A 20,762-nucleotide genomic window follows, 5' to 3' on the forward strand; every position below is an offset into this window, starting at 1 on the left:
TTGTGCCCTACGTTGGCTGCGGGCAAGTGGCACAGGATGCTGTGATTACTGAAATGTGGGGAGGAGATGCACAGTGCTGTACAAGAGATGGCAGAAAAGTTTTCTGCATGGTGCCAGAGAGCAGGGGTTGCCAAAAACACGTCTTGCCTCAACCAGGAGTGTGGTGTGCTGTTTCTCTTGCTGCATAGTGCAATACCCTTTCTACTCAGGCCCCTGATAATTCTGACTTTGAATGTGTGTTTAATTTGGACTGTGTCAGTAATCTCAGAGCTGGTCACTAGAATATAAAATGAATTTTTCACACCAGTGAAGCATAGATCCGAGCTGCAAACTTCTCGTGGCACCAGTACAGTAACTTGCAAATTTTCAAGTGCTGGCCTAGAAACAGCACAGGCACATGCCGCAACAGCCAAGCTAATAACACCCTACTTCTCAGCAGTGGTTCAGCTGCGGCGTCTATTATCCCTGTCATGTGAATGCAAATGTCTGTGCAGAGATGATTTCCAGACCTTGAGGCAGAGCCAGCTTGGGTGTGTTTGTATCGCCACCCTTTTCTGCTTTCCCTTATGTTGGTGTGCCCAAAGCCAGCATGGGTGTCGGCATCTGCGGTGAGAACATCTTTCAAGTTTCCACTGACTTTATTGGCCCGCAAATGGTGTTGAAAGAAGTGATCAGGAGCCTGAGATGGGAGGTCCTGATGCCCTCACTATTTCAGCAGGGTGGGGAGCAGCAAGGAATGCTGGTTCCTGGGGCTGGGCAAAGGGTATTAAGTTTGTTGCCCTCCTCCCAATCATCCGATAGCAAAGGAGTAGGCAAAACACCAAGGGAATTGTACGCGTTTTAAAAAACGGAGCTGAAAAAACATCAGACCAGAGGACCAGCATTGTTCACTTGGGCTTGAAGCCTGAGCCTGGTGGCTGTGCTGTCAGCTGGGAGGGTGGGTGGGTGGCAGTGGGGGCTGAGCCCATGGATAGCAGCTCTACGGGGAGGAGAACTTGCCTCCAACTAGGCAACTTGCCTCCAACTAGGGGATGCCCCTCACCCCATCTCCCATGGCTGCTGGAAGAGAGGATGAGGTGACATCTGAAGAAGTGGGTGGAGGCGTGTGGAAGTAGTGGCTTTTTTTTGCTGGGGTGGTCGCTTTGCATCTTAGGAATCTTGTGTTTCCATGCTCTCTAATGGAGACTGTAGGAGATGGTTGAGATGGTTTGCGTTTGTTTTCCTTAGGGAACATAGTTGCCAGGCAATTATTTTACACCTCATAGCACTGCAGACATGTCTCTTCAAGTCCGATCTCTTACTACATAACTGAGGAAATGTATTTTACATTAAAAAGAAGCCTTCTAAAAAGACCCTTCAGGCATAAAGTCAATGTGTTTTCTATATATAACCATGTATTATTAATACAATGAACTTATCTGTAGGCTCTGTGGGTGAATATGACTTGATCATTGGAGATACGAACAATATGATATTCATTTTCAATGCACTGTGTCTCTGACTCCGTAATAGTGGCCCGAGCCTTCAGTTCATTTCTTAGTGATAAAATGGGGCAATAGTTTGAAGCAGGTTTGTGGGTTGCATTTTTGCTGAGCGTTAATATAAAATAAACAGCCTATAGAGAAAACAAATTTACATTGGTTCAGAAATGCCAAGATGTATAGATTTGGGGCAGACGGGAATGATGAATGTGAGCATGTATTATTGAAATAAGTCCAGAATGGCACAGCAAAAGCTTCCCTGGATTTAGTTACAGGTGTTGCAATATAAGTTGCTTTGGCTGGAAAATTTTAAAGTGGTGATTGATTTCTCTTTTTTTATGTGGGTCATTTATCACTGTGTGCATTATGCAAAATCATTTTCCTTTTTCAGTCATTGAAGAGTGTTTTAGTGTGGATTTAGGAGGCCTGTTTAGCCTAGGTCCTTTTGAGGTTAGTCTTCGAAATCACCAGAGACAAATGTGTGTGTGCAGACTTCTGTGGCTCTGTAAGAAGAGGAGATAGTGCAAGCATGGGGTAAGTTTTAGTTACTTCTTGTTATTGTATGTTAGGCAATGTATTCACAGAAAGGCAGATGGCTGGGTTACATGATCTTTCTAGATCCTGAGCCTTCTTTCTGCTCGAGCAAGGTGCACAGAGGCCCAGCCTGATTTAGTTTACAGCAGTCCAGTTGACTGATACGGTGTAGACGTAGTCTGGAGGAGCATGAGCTTGCAGAGTAACAAAAGCGGCACAGTCCTGCTGTTCCCTCTATGGCCATAGCGAAATCTTTGTGGAGCTGCTCTTCAAAACTGGGTGGGAGATGCCTGCAGTGGGTGAAATGGAAATCCCACTGGAGACAGAGGATGCAGTTAGAGATAAAAAGGCAGTACCTATCAAAGGGGGTGGTGAGGCCTCGAGACATGGAAAAAGGCAATGAGGCTGGTATGATCGAGGGCTGTGTACAGTGCTGCAGCTGAAGTACGTTGCTGGTCAGAGCCTCAGTGACTTGCTAAGGACCAATCTGCAGGACAGGTGTGAGGGTATAAGAGTAGCAGGCAAGGTACAGCTGTCTCTGGCACAGCTGCATACCTGCATGAAGCTGTAGCTCCAGTGCTGTTCCCAACAGCATGGGCACTGGCATTTGCCATGATTGCAACGCTCTCTCTGCCTCTGTCCTCTCCTGGTTTCTCTGGGCTTGTCTGGTCCACTGTGTGGTTTCACACCGCTAACTTCTTGGGGTCAAACTGCCTTCTGTATCTTGTCTGCCTGAATTTTACTGGCTGTTGTAATAGCTTCCTGGTAACTGTTTTCATCTTAGGTTAGAAGCTTTTTTAACTGAATATCCTCTTAATCTATTCTTTCCAGCCCTGGCAAAACAGCTGTGTAAATTGACAGGAGCCAGGAAATAGCAGCTTCACAGCTAATAATGTGGGCTCCTGGTGCTTCCCCCTGTGTTTTAGCATGAGGTTGTCCATCTGCGGCACCACTCCATTGCCCGCATCCCTGCTATTAAACCAACATCCACGTGGGCTGAACTCTTGAATGATCTACCTGGTCTCAGCGCCCATCCTTGCAGGCTTTTCACGTGACATCAGTATTTCACAGAGACCTGCTGTGTCTTTTGCAGCATTTTATGTAACTCTTGATAGACAGAATTAGTGTCTAGGAGCCGTGATGGCTACTCTGCTGGGGAGCAGGCTTGTGAAAGGAAATACGGGCAGTACGGTGCCTTTTTACCTAACAGTTACAAGGGCACTGGGAGCCTCCCATACACAAACTGCAAGTACTTGGGTTACACCTTATATGCAGGAAGCCTCGGAAAGGTGGTGTATAGAGGCGAGTAGGAGAATGATTCTAGCCATGGGCAGAGGTTTGTTTTGAATAAATGCCGGTAACATCTCTGCTGCGCTAACGCTGATTTTGTAGTCGGCCTGTGTATTTAAGGTCACAGCCAATGTCAAAGCAAAAATTTAGGCTGTGCTGTCTGCACTGCAGCCACCTGGCTGTAATGCAGTTGTGTTCCTGGTGTTCTCTGGCTAAAAAGCTGCATGTTGACAGTTTATTTCCCAGCCCTGTATTTATTTTGGGATATTATTCCCCCCTCCCCCTCCCCATGACTGTCAGCATTGGGAGGCTACTCTGCTCGTGCTGGTCTCAGCACTTTGTACTTGGATGCTGTTTTCCTCTGAATGCTTAAGGCTGATGTGATTGTTCTTTCACCATACCCTCCCAGCACCCCATACCCCACTTAATAAAGGCAGACCTGGTAGCACTGGGTGGCAGTGCTACAGCCAGAAGGAGCAAGCTGGGAAATGCAGTGCAGTCCAGCCAGAGGAAGAAGGAGAGCTGCCAGCTTTTATCAGGAGGGTTGGAGTTTTCTTTGTGTTCAGTGTCCTCCTCCTCCCTTTGTTTCAGTCTCTACACCAAAGCAAAGCAAGAAACAGTTAGGGGATGGTGAGACTCTTTCTGTATTGTGAATGGTTTAACTTTTTCAAAAAGGAAGAGAACAACTGAAATCCCACTGAAATAAGAGCAGAATGAGAACTGGGACTTCTGGGTTTAGTTCCCAGGTTTGTCACCAATTTACTGTCTCTGTCACTGTGAATTGCATTTAGAAATGGTGCAGTTTCTTATCTGAAATCCAGCTGTCCAAAAATCTGACCCTTGTAAGGTGTGGCATCTGAGTGTTTCTAAATGCCATGCTGCTTTCTAGTGACTTGTGTGTGTATATATATGTATGTATGGTAAAAGCCTAAAACTTGGCACCCAGGTCAAAATGTGGGAGAGACTTCTAAAGATAGTTAATACCAGTTGGCCTTGGGAAATCGCTTCTGTTGGCTTTCAATCTTCCAGCCTAAATTATTCCATCACAAATTAATTTTGTTGACTGTATTTCTCTCATTAATATTTGGCTCTCTATGCCTCAGTTTAAACAGCTGTAATGAGTAATTATGAGTTTCCTATCTAGGTACAGCTCAGAAATGGGCACTACAGACAGAATTTTGCATGCTCAGAGTTATATACTCATCTTGGAGAGATTCCTCATTCCGCCAAAATTGGTGTTCATGGGACCTCGGCTATAACTGAGTTCCTCTAGGAATGTGCTGGAGGTAGTAGTGTGAAGGAAAGCTCCCACAGCAGGGGCTTTGCATCTCTTAGATTTTTTTTGTTGGTGTTTGCTGTGTGGTGTTGAAGTCTGGAGTCCTACCAGTCTGACTACATCAGCCCTTGCAATCACACCTTGCAATAAAACCAGCCCAGTGTTGTGGGTGATAAATGTAGCTCTGTCATATGAATGTCTTGTGGGACTGCCTGGGTCAATGGGATGCTGTCCATATCCCTCCACCTTGGTGTGCCTTGCTTTGAAAATACCAACATAGTGTTTTCTAGCAATGTCTCTCCCCATCTGCTCAGCTCTGTCGCCCTGGATGGTTGGGAACAGTGATGTTGCTGTTAGATGTGTGCTCAAGCACTGCTCATGGAGCAGCACAGACGAGGTTGCAGGAGCAGGGACAGGCTGTGCTGTGCCCTCACACAAGAGGACATTGTTTCCACTGGTGAATCAGATCAGTTTCATCCCAGCAGGTACCACCACCCGGTGTTTCAAATGAAGTGGCGATCTCCTCTTCCTCTGTCATGCACATCGTCACTTGGCTTTGCCATGGGGAAGAATTATTGCTATTGCGTTGCCTTCAGTCGTAGCATTTGATTTTTAGTTTGTTTTAGGTTTTTTTCTTGCCTTGCTCAGTTCTTGGCTCTTTAGAGGGGAAGGATTACGGTGGCAGTATAAAATGAAAACTGCCTGTATGGGATGAAGGCTGAATTTTCCGAAATCATTAGAACAGTCTAGTTTGGAAATCTGACTTGGACATTTATCAGGGTCAGGTTTGGGAGTTTTTGCTTATGCAAAGCAGAAGTGGGTTGTTTCCATTTTTCTATTTAGTTGCTGACGGGGCTTTCTTTGTCCAACTGTGCCCTGGTGTACCCTAACATAGGCTGACTGCCCCAGAGAAGAGCTGCTGTCAGAATACTTTAAAGTTGGTCAGACTGGCTCCTGCTTCATGAGGTTGATCAGTAAAGATTTTCGGTGCCTCCAGTGGGAGGCTATTTTTATTCTATCCAGGGGCTATCTGGATATGCTTTGAGGTCTCTATCTCTTTTTTTCATAGAGAAACTTTCCTGTGTTAGGACAACCTTAAATATTTTCATCTTCTGCAATCTGAAAAACAAGATAGTCTTTTATCCAAGGTAAAAGTCTTTGGCATTTCTGACATGTCGAAGATATCTTTTGTTATTTTTTTTTTCTTTATAAGAGGGGACACTGCTATAGACATGAGAATGTGCTGAGTTTTCTCCTTCGAGCACAGATGACAGCAAGTGAGCTACCTAATGTTTCATCTTCATACTTTCATCAGTGCTATGAGTGTTGCAGAAAATCCACATTGTGTTTCATTGCACCATGTAATCAGGACTGGATGAGCTCTCAAGAGATGATCCAGTTCATTTTCCTGCCCTATGGCAAGATCAGTCATACGTGTGTCTTTCCTGACAGATGCTGGTCTCTGCTGTTTTAAAGACCTCTGCAGCCTCTCCAGGCAGCATATTTCAGCTGCACAATCCTTACCAGTAAAAGTCTGGTTTCTCCCCACCTTGTATTTAACCTGAGCAATCTCTGCTGCAGTTTAAACCTGTCACTTCTTGTCCTGCCTATTTTGATTACAAAGAACAGGTCATTCCTTTTCACAGCAGTGTTAAATATTTGAAGACTATTCATGTGCTTCTCTCTTCTTAGTGTTAAATAACCACTTTTTGTTAAATCTTCCCTTCTTCATGGTGGACTTAAAACTTCTATGTAAATCTTAACTGGCCTGTCTTCTCAAAAATATTCTGTAAGTGTCATTAAGCAATCCACAGAGGGTTTAAACCCTTTGATCAGTGTTTTATTTATATACTTTAATAGAGACCTACTATGCCAGCCAAATTGCCTGTTTGTGCATCACTGTCTCTGACTGCCTTGATGGCCTTGTGCTGGTGTATGAGCCAAGAATCTGCAAGGTTTTTTGCTGCTTGCTAACTGCAGTTGATTCCTAGGGAAGGACTGGGTGCATGGAGTGAAGCTTGGTGTGGTTTGTGCCTTGGTTCTGTGGGGTGGTGTTTGCAGAGTGAAGGCTGTGTATTCAGATAGAAGGGGAGCCCAAAGAGGGGATAACCAGTCATGGAGTCATGGGTGTCTGCAAGCATCCAAAACGTACATCAGTGTACGCAGGAATTTGGAAGTGAGCATGTGCTCAGACAGGTGGTAGGTTGTGAAATGTCACTTGGTATTAGGACCTTCTGATATGGCTGCATTTCAACGGTCAGATTATGTTTGGACGTCAACTACTACTATACTGTGATTTGGATGTCCTTGATGTGTATGTTTTTGGCTCCAAGGGAAAGTCAAGGAAACTTATGCTTTAGCAGGACATATGGAGAGGGTGGAAGGCAGGTCATACTCCTTTTGGTAATTTTCTGTGGGTTTCTCTGTTGTAGGTGAGTGTTTTAACCACCTTGGAGCGACGATTCAACCTTCAGAGTGCTGACGTGGGCGTCATTGCTAGCAGCTTCGAGATTGGCAACCTGGCCCTCATCCTCTTCGTGAGCTACTTCGGAGCCCGAGGACACCGGCCACGCTTGATAGGATGTGGAGGGATAGTCATGGCCTTGGGTGCCCTCCTTTCCGCGTTGCCTGAATTTCTAACCCACCAGTATGAATATGAATCAGGAGAAATACGCTGGGGGGCTGAAGGGAGGGATGTGTGTGCTGCCAATGGGTCCACCAGCGATGAGGGACCGGACCCAGACCTTATCTGCAGGAATAGGACTGCTACCAACATGATGTACTTGCTGCTCATTGGAGCACAGGTCCTCCTGGGCATTGGTGCTACCCCTGTCCAGCCCCTGGGAGTTTCCTACATTGATGACCACGTGAGGCGGAAAGATTCCTCCCTGTACATAGGTAAGGCTCCGTGAACAACTCCTCACCGAAGGCTTTCCTTGTGGGCTGGCATCTCACTCTTGTTTTCTGTTTGGTACCGGTGGAGGGATGCCTTGAGGCCTCTTCTCTGTGTGCTGCTATGCTTGTGAAGGTAACTTGGCATGGATCTCTACACCAAGCAGTTGTAAGCAGCAGGGAAGCACAGTGATATTTGCTTTCATTGTAGCAATGGTAAAGGTTGACAGCCATGGCGATTATTACTGGATGACGAGGAAGATGCTTGCTACTCCTATTGTTTTTCCCCAGATTGCTTTAAATTGGTGGCTTATGGTTGAGTTTTAGCTGAAGAATTTCCAAGTGGCATATGGGACGATGATTTATTCCTCCCCCCCTACCTCCCCCAGGATACCCTAGTTCTCTCCCTGTTCTGAAACATTTGTCTGTGTCTGAGTGATCATTGCAGTATAAGGAGACTGAGAGGAGACTCATGTCTTGTCACTACCACCATCATTTTAGCGAGTAGGTGCTGTGACCCAGCATGCTATAGCAGGACCCTAGATAATGTGATCCCTGTAACGGAATGGGATGCGGAAGCTAGTGAGGTCTATTTTGAGATATGGTGAGCCTGAAGTAGAACTCATGATTCTCGTGATCATGTTGCAGAATTCTTCCAGATGGTTAAGATAGGAGATTTGGCTTCAGTTACCTAATGAAACATCTCTGTTATTGGGGTAAAGTGCTCATGGGTTTCGGCAGAAGTACCCTCTCCAGCAGGTTTATAGAGGATGCTGTGGATGAAGCTGTTCTCTGAAAGAACTTACCGGCTTGGCTCATTCTTTTTTCTACAGGACTTGTCACTAGACAAACGGCTCCAGTGCAATAAATCAGTGAAGTGCATGCCACCATTAGTGTGATCCTTGTGCACTTGTTAGTGTGGTTTCTAGTAATCAAAACTCTGCACTTGTCCCATTGTTCCTGTCTTGATGTAACTTTCAATTGAATGGATGATCCCATTACTGGTTTTTGGGGGTTTTTTGCAAAGAGATTTTTGTCAAGTTCCCAAGCATAACTGAATGCAGTTGGGGTATGACCATAGACAGCAAAGCTAAACAGTCCTGCTAACTTCGAGTGGCATTCAGTGTCTTGGGACAGTGCAGAGGCTTGGTCAAAAGACTGTATAGCACACTGTGGCATTCTTGGATGTATTGCTACTCTACTTAAAGAGATTCTTCTGCGTATTCGAAGTGTGTCCATGTTTTCTTGTAACGGGCTATAAAATCATAGTATTTCAGCATTTGGCTTTGCCTTTGGATCGTTATTCACCTTCACTTGGTTCTCTAAGTGCTTGTGAGGAATCCACTGGATAAAGCAGGATGATACATAAAATACAAGATACTGTACAACCCGAAGATGAATGATGAGACTAAATTCATTGGAGCAACTTTGCCAACACCATAAATGATGAGCTGGAATTAAGATTGATTCTAAGATTATCTATTATAAATAACTATATAGAGGCCCAGCAACTTCTTTCAGTCTGTTCCACGGGCATTTTTAAAGCAATGCTTCATATCTGAGAAGAGGATTGAGGAGGGTGCATGAGAGGAGGATTAGAAGAGAGAATCTTTTTGTTCCTGAGATACATTCATCTTGTATGCTAAAATAACTACTTTAAAGTTGGCAGTTCAACTGTAGCTGGGAAAATACTGCCAGAAAATGATTTCTGCTTACTATATGCTGCTTCGTTATTTTTCCTTCAGACATATGCTCCTAACCATGTTCCTTTCTCCATGTAGAGTTTTAAAAAAAACCAAGCATTTTGGAGTCATTTGCTTTACTGGCTTTAGCTATGGCAATCATACTCTGAATTTCTATGTATGAATTATGGGTTGCAGAAGAGTGAGTGTATATGCACACTCAACAAATCAGCCATACTGGCAATGAAGTTTAGTATCTACCCTGTCCCAGCCTATCCATCACAAGTAGGTTTTCAGATATGGGATGATTAATTCGTACATCAACCTGCAATCAATTTGGCGCGCAAAAATAAAAGCTAACAAGAAAAAACTACAGGAAAAAAAAATGTTCTGTGAAGGAATATAAATGGATAAGCACCTGGTAGAAACATGCATGTCTTCAGGTTTGTGAATACTTCAGAGGAGGTCAAATTCCTATGTTTACAACATTGAGAATTATTTGCTTAGATTTGCCTTTAACTGATGATTTTTGTTGCTGTAGTCAATGCAATTTTCAGTGGCCTTAGCAGAAGGCTGGCTGAACAGTTTACCCACTTCATTCTTCTCTGTTTTGCAGAGGAAATAACTGCAGAGTGTATACTGTCACCATGCTATATTTATATCAGTTTGCTTTCTCATAATAGCACGCTCACTCAGTAGGGGCTACACTGTGTGACCGGATAAAACGTTTTTGGGTAAGTTCCCTCAGTTTAAATTAGGAGCAAATCTGGCATAGGTTGTTCTCTCAGGATAGAAACTAATTAATAACAGCAGTAATAGCCTGGCTGAACTTTCTGTCATGGCTGGCTGCGGCTGAGAAATGATCACATTGACCAGTTCGTGCTGTCTTTAGTACATTGCTAATGTTGAGTACATATCTGCTACGTTTGGGCTGTATTGTACTGGAGGGGAAGAAGCTGTCTCTCACCTGACAGCTAAGTGCTAGTAATTGTTCACCTGCTGCAATAAAAGCCCTCTTGTGTCCCAAGGCAGTGAATTAGATAGAAATAACTCTGTGAACAGAGAGGGGTTTTTTCCGTTCCTTCTGAATTGTACAAGTTAAGTGGAGTAAATTGTTACAATATCTAATACAGGTTCTTTGCAGTGAAGTGACAATGCAGGAAGATTCCTCTAGTTTTAAAAAACAAACAACAAACCAAAACCCCAAGAACCCTCCCTGAAACCACCTTCTTTTTGTATTAGAACTAATACGTGTGTGCAGAAGAATGCAGATGTGATACCATATGGAATTTAAAGTAAAACTTTGGCTTTAACCACTAGTGCAAATAATAGCATCTGTGGAATATATTTCTGGCCATGAAGTCCATGAAATCTGGCTCGCTGTGGTTTCTCTGCAGTGACAGGCACACAGGAGATCACGGGCAGTACACTTCTTGTGCGTCCCTTGAAGGCAGAGGTCGCTCAGGTTTGTGCGCAACCAAGGAGGTGGGGATTCATAGAGTTTCATAATTAGAGAGACAGGGGTGAGATATTACAGGAAGATATCTCTGTGGCATGGGCTGCTGACATGTAGTTTCATGTTTCTTGAGCTAACAGTAGATTTTTTTTTTTTATTATTTTTTTTTTTATGCCCGCAGTGTGTTGCTACCAAACTCAAACAGATTCTGTTGCTGTAGTAACCAGCCTTAGGAAAAAGGGCTGTGTTGTGGTAAGCGAGGGTAAATCAAATCAAAAAGATGAATGCGTGGAAGTATACACCAAAGGATGTTCAAAAGAAAATGCATTTATGCCATAACAGAGTTAGAAAGATAGCGGGACCATACCTGCTCCTGCTAATGATGGGAAATATATTCTCCTCCCATTCAGCATCTAAGCACCTGCTCGACACAGCGGTCGTAACATTGCAATAGCAGCCAAAAGGTGAAAAAATAAAGGAATTCCCTTAGCTCTTTGAAGTTGGGAAAAATCTTCTGTTTTGGTGCTGCTTTGCTTGCTTCTCTCTGTTCGGGTCTGCTCTTGTATTTAAGATCTGAACTCTCATCTAGAGGTTTCCAAACAAGCAGGTTAATTTTACCTGTGTATTTATTGGCATTTGGCATAAGTAACTCCTTTGAGTGGAGGAATTCCTCACTCCTGCAGACTGTGCAGGGCTCATTATTGCTGCAGCTTCGCTAATGTCAAAGGATTCCCTCAATTTTAAGGGAGGAAAAGTATGTTGAAGACTGCTTACTACACAGTTCCTTTCTCTACCTGCTAATGACTCACTTGACATTTCCCTCTTTAGTTCGTTTTCTGCTAGGTCTTGCTGAGTTCTGTTGAAATCAATGAAGACTTTGTAATTAGGAGGGGGATCAGAGGCGTCATGGAGCTGATACAGGGTGGGAGGAAAACTGATCTGACAGTAGCTGTATGGATTTACTGCCTCTCAGATGAGCAAGAGCTTGCAAGTGTTTTCTGGTCACTGGAGTACCCACGTTGCTCTCAGCAGTGGTTTGCGTGTTTAGTTAGAGCCAGTGCAGTGATGTGGTAGATTAATGTTATTAGCAGTCACCGTACGTGCCTTCTGGGCTTCCTGCAGCATTTAACATTTGCTGATAAAAGTTGTTGCAGCTTGTCTAGGGCATGGTTACCTATAGAGCAGAATGAATAGCCTCTGGGAGCCAGTATTTGATCTGGGACAATTAAGGACTGCATTATATAGAGGAAGTTGCTATTATTCTGTCTCCTATTGATGGAGGAAATTGATATTGATGTTGGAGGGAGCACTGCCAGATTGTGGGGCTTATTCCGAAGAATGCTGTGTTGGTCTTTAATGTGTTGGCAATTCTCTTTAAGTTTGCTGAAGCTGTCTCAGTGTTTAACTTCATAGACACACACACAGGTTCAGGGCCCACCATTTCAGACTCCTTGCTGACTTGCAGAAACTGCTGTAACAAGGGGCAAGTCTTGAGTCAAGGAGTAGGTGATGAGGAGTGATGAGCGCTCCTGAGTTATTCATGGTGCAAAGGTGTGCCTGAACATAGTGTGCTCAGGGGCATAGAGCTGTTCTTGGCCAGCTTTGTGGCAGGGCAGAGGAACGGAAAAATAGAAAACCCAGCACTGCTGGATGTGTCTGTTTATCTGCTTTCTTCTGTCTCATCTCCCAGGCTTCTGTCTGTCTTTTTCTGTGTGTATTTTGGTTTATCATAGGGTTGTTCCAGCTGTTACCCTTGGTGTGGGAGGAGAACTCAACAGGATGTTGTTCTCTTCCTACATCTGCCCAGATGGGACTAACACAGTAAGGGGGACAGGACCGAGCGTTGTTACTGCTGACTTTGACCTTTGCAGTAGTGTGGGGTTATTCTGTGTCATATGTGTGGAAGCGCTTTTTCTTTTGTGATGACAGTCATAGAGAAACACTCGCTCTTGCTTCTGGTGCTTTCGTGCTTGCTTTAAGCACCAACTCAAGATTTGCTGCAGAGGAAGACAAACATGCCCTAGTTGGATTCTTGCTGTCTCCAGGGATAAATTTGTCCATTTGAAAAATCACTTATGGTAGCTTACATCAGTCAAAATGACAGCAGCCATTGTGTTTTGGAGAAGCAGAAACATTTTCTTGACTGACAAGAATGAAATCTGAGAGTTAGTATTTATGGTGGTGAGTTAATAGTAAGTTATCAGCATAAGATGCTGAAATCATTGGGCTTTGTATTACCACATACAAAACGTTGACTCAAAGAAACAGAACTTGGATTTCTATTAGGAAGCTCATGTTGGTAAGCTAAGCAATTGCTGTGAATTTTGAAGTCATTCGTCTATTGTGTATCTGATATTGATTAACTCTAATATAAGTAATGAGTACTTAAAGAAAAAATTAAAAAAGGAAACGAGGTTTTGGATTTAATAAACAAGCAAAAATGTCTTCAATGCCATTAAAGGAAAAGCCATAGAAATCAGTTGAAAACCTTAACCATCCACAGGATGTACCCCTACTGTCTAACCAGTGTTCTTGTATGTAAATTACTGTATTTGAAGGACTGTAGAATGAGCGGTCAGTGACAGCACATTTCATGATAGCAAATGTCTCCCTGTTTTTCAAAGCTTTTAGAACTCTTTTTCCTGGGAGGCTGTCCTGGTTTCAGCTAGGAGAATAGAGTACATTTTCTTCTTAGTAGCTGGTGCAGGCCTGTGTTTTGGATTTGATGTGAGAACAGTGTTGATAACATGCTGATGCTTTTAGTTGTTGCTGGGTAATGTTTATACTAAGTCAAGGACTTTTCAGTTTCTCAGGCCCTGCAAGTGAGCAGGGTGGAGGGGCACAAGGACCTGGAAAGAGACACAGCTGACCTGAACTAGCCAAAGGGATTTTCCATACCATGGGATGTCACGCTTGATATATAAACTGGGAGGTTTGGGAGGGGCCAGCCGATTGCTGCTCAGGGACTGGTTGGGCGTCAGTCAGCGGGTGGTGAGCAAGTTGTATTGTGCATCACGTTATTTTCTTTTCTCCCTTCCGTTTGGATTTCATTCCTCTCCCCCTCTCCCTCCTTTTCATTATAACTGTTATTATTATTATTGGGGGGGGGGTTATTTAAATAATTAAATTGTTCTTATCTCAGACCTTAAGTTTTACATTCCTTCCTGATTGTCCTCCCCATCCCTCTTGGGCTGGGGGTAGAGAGTGAGCAAGTGAGTGGCTGCATGGTACTTAATTACTGTCTGGGATTGAACCACAACAGGGGCACACCATGTAATTCTGAAAAACACGAGTAATTTAGAGCTGAAAGAGCAAATTTTGCAGATGTTTGGCTGTCAGGCTGGAAATCTGTTCTCTGTACATAGCTTGGTATCTACAGCGTGGTAGATTCTGTGTAAAGTTAGTGAGGGCCTTGGGTACCCACAAAAATATGTTGAGATGGGCATTGTTTCTGTCCCCAATTCTGTAGAATTTTTTTTTTATTCAGTGATATTATTTTTTTATTCCATCCCCCTACTCCAAGAAATTCACTTAGGTTTCCAGTAGCTGCTTGCTAGTTTTGTCTCCAACTGCTGAAAAGTCTTGCACAGATGAGTGCATTTTGCTCTATCATACCCTTTCCAATGTTCTCTTAATTTCTCTAAGTGTATGGTTGAACCTACAATTCTAAACCATAGCAAGTGGAATAATTGTTTCTAGCATACAGGTCATATCATGGGCCTCTTGAGGCCCTCTGTTGACGCATGTTGATTGAAAGGTCTTTAGGGCACTTGGGAGGTCTGTACAGTTCTGCCCATCCTGGCTGCTTATCTTTTCACTCTTTACAGCCTTTCCCACTTGGCCGTACTCCTTCCTTGTGTGCTTACTTGTGGTGTGCGAGCAACATAGGTACTTTATTCACATTAGCCCTTCTTGCTGGAACATGCTTCTCTGAGCTCACCCACTTAAGGCACTGCTAGCCTTGTGCCTTCCTTAACCCTTTTCCTTTTAAAGCCTGCTTCTACTAGGTCTTTTACAGTGGATCTTAGTTGGCTTCATATCCGTCGTATTTTGTCCGTGTGCCCGCTCAATACGCACAAGCTGCTTGATGAGTTTGTCCCCCTCTGTGTGGGTACATGCACTTGTGAAGTGTGAGCACTTGCTTTTCCAGACAGTTGCTTTTCTACTTGCTGGTATATGCAGTTCAATATGTATGTAATATTTTTAGCCTAAAAACTTGACAGAATTTTGTAATCATTTTGTTCGGTAAATGCATCCTCCTACAGGTGATTTTAAGGAGCCTTTCCTTTCTGCCACAGTCTCCAAGGGGTTCAGAAAGATACAGTATTAACACTAAACTAAGAGTAGGGCTGTTGCCAGTGTGGGTGCTGTGATACCTGTTCATTATTGGAAGGTGTCTTTGCATCAGATTCACTGGGTTGTCTTCCCCATGGGCTAACCGTGATCAGATTAAATCGCATGGCTTCATGCAGATATACTGGTATTAACTGCGTTGGCCTAACCCACTGATCCATTGATAACCTGCAGCCTTTTATAATTATTCCCCTTTGGGGAGAGATCTGTGTTCTCATTTGCTGTGTGTCAGCAGGACTGGCTTGGTTATACATGTTTCCTTTTACAGTGCTACTCATAATATCCTGGAAAATTAAACGGAAACATAAACAAGTGTGTAGGGTGTATAGAGCAGTAACAATAATCAGTTAATGGGAATAACCTTCCCCACTGCAGGCAAGAAGGCTGAGTTGTGAAAGGCGGTAGCTGAATTGATGTATTTATTCAATTAAATGTATATATGCACAAAGTCGTAACCGCTGTGGGCTCCATTACTATACAGCAATTGTTCCAGTTACCTTAACCTTCTGCTAATAGCTTTTTTGTTATGAACTAAGTAAATAAAGCTTGGGTCCAACACAAATGACTTTGTGTGAGAGCATATTGAGGGTGGGAGCTTTTTCCATGTTACTCTGTGTACTCTGCAGCTGATTTTTGTCTTAATTGGGACTTGCTGACTCAGGGGTATTGTAAAAATCACTTCATTTTTTGAGCGTGTTGTTTTCTTTCTGTAGTGTATTTAAAACAGTTGTCAACCAGGAGAGCCTAGCGAGGTACAGGACTCGTGGGGCACCTTCTTTAAAGCAGTGCCCGTGTCATTCAAATGGCAGATATGTAGAGGACAGTACATATTAGTCATAAGGTTCATAAAATTAATTAAATAGATTGGAAAGTGCTGAGTTGCTCATGTCAAGAGCTGAAGGCTGTATTGTACCGCCTTGATGGCGCAGGTGGGAGTGAGCTGGCATGTGCTGTCAGTCTTGCCAGTTCTGGGAATTCAACTGAGACTCCCCAGCTCATTGCACATAAGGAGCCTCCAGACGGACCAGAAGGTCCCAGTTCACAAGCTGGCACTGGGGAAAGTTGGAGCTGTGTTTAGCATGTGCCTTCTCATGGTGGGACAAGGCACAAGATGTGCTCCTTCGCCAGCATGAATCAGGGCACTAGCCTCAAAGTAGTGGTGAAAGCCTTGTTGCCTGATACTGAGGCTTATGTTGTCCTCTTCTCCTACCAAAACAAAGGATTTGGTATGGAGGATATTTTGGGACTTGTCAGAAATTATTATCCCACTCATACTCAACCAAGTGAGCAAGAGATGGCTTTCATGAATTATGCTGTACCACTGTAACCTTGCAGCAAAGGGCAGTGACCTGAGGTAGTGTTGAAAGGTAAGTGCTGCCTTAAAGTTGCAAATAGTTACTGGTTTATTGTATATCCTGACACACACATCCTGCCATTTGCTGGCAGGGCTTCAGACCCCTGCCGCTTTTGGTGATGTCTGCCGTGTTGTGAGCTGCAAGGAAAGCTGGCCAGCCGGCTCCATGCCTCCCCAGTTATCCGTGGGACCAGGTGTTTATATGACTGTAAAAGAGAACACAAAACTGTCACAAAAACTCCTGCTTTCACAACTGCTTCTCCTGTGGCCGGGTGAGGTGCTCAACTGATTTTTTTTTTTTTTTTTTTTTTTTTTTGCGTAGTGCCACAGCACAAACATACGGGCCTGTTGATACTTGGGGCCTGGCAGTGCTCAGCTGCCAAAGCTGCTGTTAAGTTGCATTTTTATCGTGACTGCTTTGCTGTGTGCTGGTGGCTCGGTGCAGGTCACTCCCTGGCGGAGCAGCCAGAAGAGCAGAGCTGCTTCAGGGCTGTGGGGAACAGGGTGGGAAGAGCTTTTTCCACAGGCTGTGAGGGACATCGAGGAGCGATGGTGGATCAGGCCCTGGGCAAGGCTTCCCTCAAGGCTGCGTGCATAACTGGTATGAGACACCCAACAGGTGCTTGACCGATGTGACAGGTCCAATATATGAACCTGAGTAATTAAAAATTTAATAGTGTTAACCGCAGAGGAGTAGCTGTGACATGAATCAAAGGTGTAAGACGGCCCAGCAATACCCGTTTTGTGAGGCCCTGCAGCAGAGCTGCTGCGGAGGCACTGTTGTGGTCTCAATAACTACAAATGTCTGACTGCCCCAGTGGACCAGCCTGGAGTAAAAAGTGTGGCCACAAGTGGTGGGTACCTTGCAAAACAAACATAAAATTCCTTGATGTGCTGCTTGGTCACCTTATAAGCCATTAGACGAGGCAGTGGAGTGGGAGCCCTTCCCTGGTGTGGTGCGTGGCCTCAGGGGGCAGGCAGCGTGCACAGGGGCTCTGTGACAAACTGAGTCACCTCATCTGGCAGACTTGTCACTGGGTGCTGGGGGTTTAACATTTAACCCACTGCAGATCTGCCTACGTATTTTCGAGCCCTGTCAGCTTTGCTGGCAGGAAAGCCGGGTGCCAAGGTGTTTCCCCATGGACTAACCTGTCGCTTCCCAGCTGTCAGTCAGCTGTGTCTTCCAAACCTACAAGGAAAACACCGAGTGAAGGACCTAAACTGAGTTGGAGAGAGGTGAAATTTGCCATAAGGTGCATCTCAGAAGCTCGGTCTTAAGAAAGTACAGGGCAAAAGTGATGTTCCCCTTTCACGTATAGGATTTGGTTCACCCTGGGAGTAAACTCAAGGCTTTCTGACCTCTGTTTCATGGGAGGCAGTTTGCAGGGCTGGGGGCTCAGGGAAGGGATGAAGTGTCTGCACTGTGGGTAGGTCCCCTCTGGCCATTGCTGGTGGCTCTGGCAGCCAAAGCACCCAGAGCAGGGCCGGGGAGGGAACAGGCTGTGTGAGCACCGTGGCCCTTGGCTGTCGCCTTGGCTTTGGACAAATCCTGCTGTCTTTGCCTTCTCAGAGTTTGGAGTTTGGTCCCTAAATTGCTTCTTTGAACTTTGCTCTTTTGAAAGCGCTCTGAGAGTCCTTTTTCAAATTCCCTTTTGCCAAGGTACAGCTATTTCATTAACTGTGCTGCTACTAAGGTATTTGGCTTTTCCTTGGAAGGAGGCCTGCTCTTGGTAAGCCCCCTTTTGATTTCAATAATAGGGATTTTTGTCTGGAGGAGGCTGTCCAAATTTGGCCCTTCATTGACCAATTAAAATGTGAGGATTTAAATAGTTTCTCGGATGGATGTTAACAAAATGTCACATTGCTCTTTGACTTAATACCTCAGAGTACTTCACTGTGGCTAAACAAGACTGCCTCTGTTACAAGGTGCAGGATCTGGCCAGAGGCAGCAGATCAAAGTAATCGCAGAAACTCAAGAGTTCAAACAGGTAGAACAGCAAGATGCAGTGTGCACCAATTCTTTCCTCATTGTCTGCCTCTGTTTACCTTGCTTTTTCCCTGTGGTTTTCTGTATGTTCCTATCCTCAGTGTTGGACAAACCATTCCTGCTGTAACTGTTTGTACAAGACAGTGATACTGCTTATTAGAGTTGGAAAGCAATAATATTGGGGGGAAAAAAGAAGACAACTGGGACAACTTTGCTGTATTAGTCATTGCTGCAGAGACCAATTACCCTTGCGATGAAAGACCACCTGTATCTTGTTAGTCATCAGCTAACAACATATGGATGCCCTAATTCAATCAGACTGATCATCAAAAGAATAATACTTGTTAGAGAAAGCTTTCCCTCTGCAGAGTTATAAACTGCATGCTGGGGGGACTGAAAAGGGGGGTGGCATACAAGAAGTGAGCTACAAACTATGCTGGCCATGCTGCCAAAGTGTCTTCAGCATTGATTAGTGCTTTGCTGTCCTCAGCTGTTGGTTGCCTCAGCTTTCTGTTCATCTCGGGCATGTCTTTGTTGTAGAGGGGTGTGTGTATTCAGTATTTCCCCTCCACGCTTTACATAAAAACTCGCATTCCAGCAACACAAGTGTAAGGATGTTTTACTGTGCTTTCAATTTATGTCAATGTATATCTTTTATGTCCTCTGTAAAAGCATGCTGTTCTGGTACTGGTGGTGGGCAAGCACACTGTATTGTAGACTATGCAAGAAGTAGCATTGCAGGAAACTATTTGCAGTAGTTCTGGGTAAGCTGTGAAGAGCTTCTCACAGGTGCCAGAGGGTAAGAGGTTTATAGGGAGAGATAACACCTATTATTTGATCAGCTGAGGCAGCTGGAAAACACACATACATAATGTTCATGCTTGGTGGATCTTGTTCTGACCAGTGTGACTACTTACACTTAAGGATTTACTTCTTGTTTCCCAGCTGTCACCTGGTCCGGTAAAATATACTTCCTGTCTCTCCAAACTTTGCTTCGCTGCCCACATTGGTGAGAATTATGTATCAAACGGAAATCTGGTCTCTTCTGTAATTGGATCCCACGGCCCATTATTAGGTGCTTAGCTTCCTTGGAGGTGCTTGGTTTGTAAGTAGTAGCAGCAATCAAGTTAAGCATGGGTTAAACAAATACTCTTACTACAGCAATGCCTTTGGGGTTATAAAACAAGTTAGCAGAAGGGTGAGAATAGACCCCAGGAATTCTGACTCCAGTGCCCATCCGTTGCTCAGTGACCTAAAACATTTTACTGCATTCCTGCAAAGCAGCATATCTTCCCTGGGTGCAGACCTTCCTTCATTTTCAGTTTCAGAGGGCTTCATGGTCCTGGCTTTTTGTCTGCTAGCACTAGTTTGCTCCACCTCTGCAAACTATGTTTAATTTGTCTCCAGGAGTTGGATGATTAAACTGAGACTACCATTGTCTATGCATAGTGGTCAGTGAGGCACAAGAAGCAGGCTGAGGGCAGTCGGACTCCATGCTGCTCCATAACCCGCTTCCAGGAGCCACCTGCATGGGGGATGCGTGCCCTGGGCTTGTCCAGTTGCTCTTGAAGTTCACTTACACTTACAGCCTGTGCAACAGAAATAGCAGTGAATTCTACAGTTCCCTATGGCTTTTCTCATCTCCTAGTTAGGTGCATTTTTCTTCCCAAGTCTGTTACTTTTTTGCCTGGATGCTTGAGATTTTGGCTTCAAGGCTATGAAGGTAGTGAAGTGGGCATGAAACAGTCTCCTGGAGTGAAGATATTTTCGAATATGCATCTGCCTGTCAAAAGGTCTTGTTGCTGCCAGAGATGGCAGTTGTCCCATCACCGTGGCCTCACCACATCCCACTACTGATAAGAGTGCTCCCGCAATTCTTTGGACTGGTGAGGAGGTGCACTGGGGTTGGGGGGGTAAGGCACAGGCAGGTGTCCCTGGCAAAAATTAGAGCAGATGCCATTAGGTGAAAAAATGTAGCTTTAAATGGATTTTGCCCATGCATAAAAGACCTATTGAAGTGAAAATCTCAGGTAAACGAGAGAAGTGAAAATGAAGCTGTGCTGCTTTCCAGTGTTACTGTATAAAACGCACCTGCCTGTAGCTCCTTGAGTTGGTCTCACATTCTGTACCCCCCAAAACCATAGTAACGTGGAGATTAGAGCAGCTCAAGTGAAGCTTTCTTAATAAATTAGCCTCGCTGTCCTGTGGTATTCCAAGACTAAGTAAACAGATGAGACTTATTCTGTGCCTTAAAATCAGCGAATTTGGGCTTTATTAGCCCTGGAGGGGCAGTAAATTCTAGAGCTGAGCCGGAGGAGCAGAGTGAGGAGGACAAAATCAAAGAAGTGTAGCATGGGATAAGGATATGCTTGAGACAGTCCTTGCTGCTTACTGCAGTCCAGGAAGGCAATTTGAAATTGAATGTACAGTGCATTAGGGAGCTATTGGAGGTGACTT

At 44.4% G+C, this 20,762-nt stretch overlaps 1 protein-coding gene across 2 annotated transcripts in view; it reads left to right on the plus strand.

Annotated features, from left to right (window-relative positions):
- SLCO3A1 (solute carrier organic anion transporter family member 3A1) overlaps window positions 1–20,762 on the plus strand; it is a 152,705-nt gene that overhangs the window by 19,724 nt on the left and 112,219 nt on the right. For both annotated transcript variants that reach the window (XM_056346863.1, XM_056346862.1), the window contains exon 2: window positions 7,014–7,479. In XM_056346863.1, coding sequence (XP_056202838.1) covers window positions 7,179–7,479 — 301 coding nt within the window. In that variant the 5' untranslated portion in view covers window positions 7,014–7,178. The remainder of the gene's footprint in view (window positions 1–7,013; window positions 7,480–20,762) is intronic.

The sequence above is a fragment of the Falco biarmicus genome, chromosome 7 (assembly GCF_023638135.1).
Source record: "Falco biarmicus isolate bFalBia1 chromosome 7, bFalBia1.pri, whole genome shotgun sequence".
In the NCBI taxonomy this organism is placed as follows: Eukaryota; Metazoa; Chordata; class Aves; order Falconiformes; family Falconidae; genus Falco; species Falco biarmicus.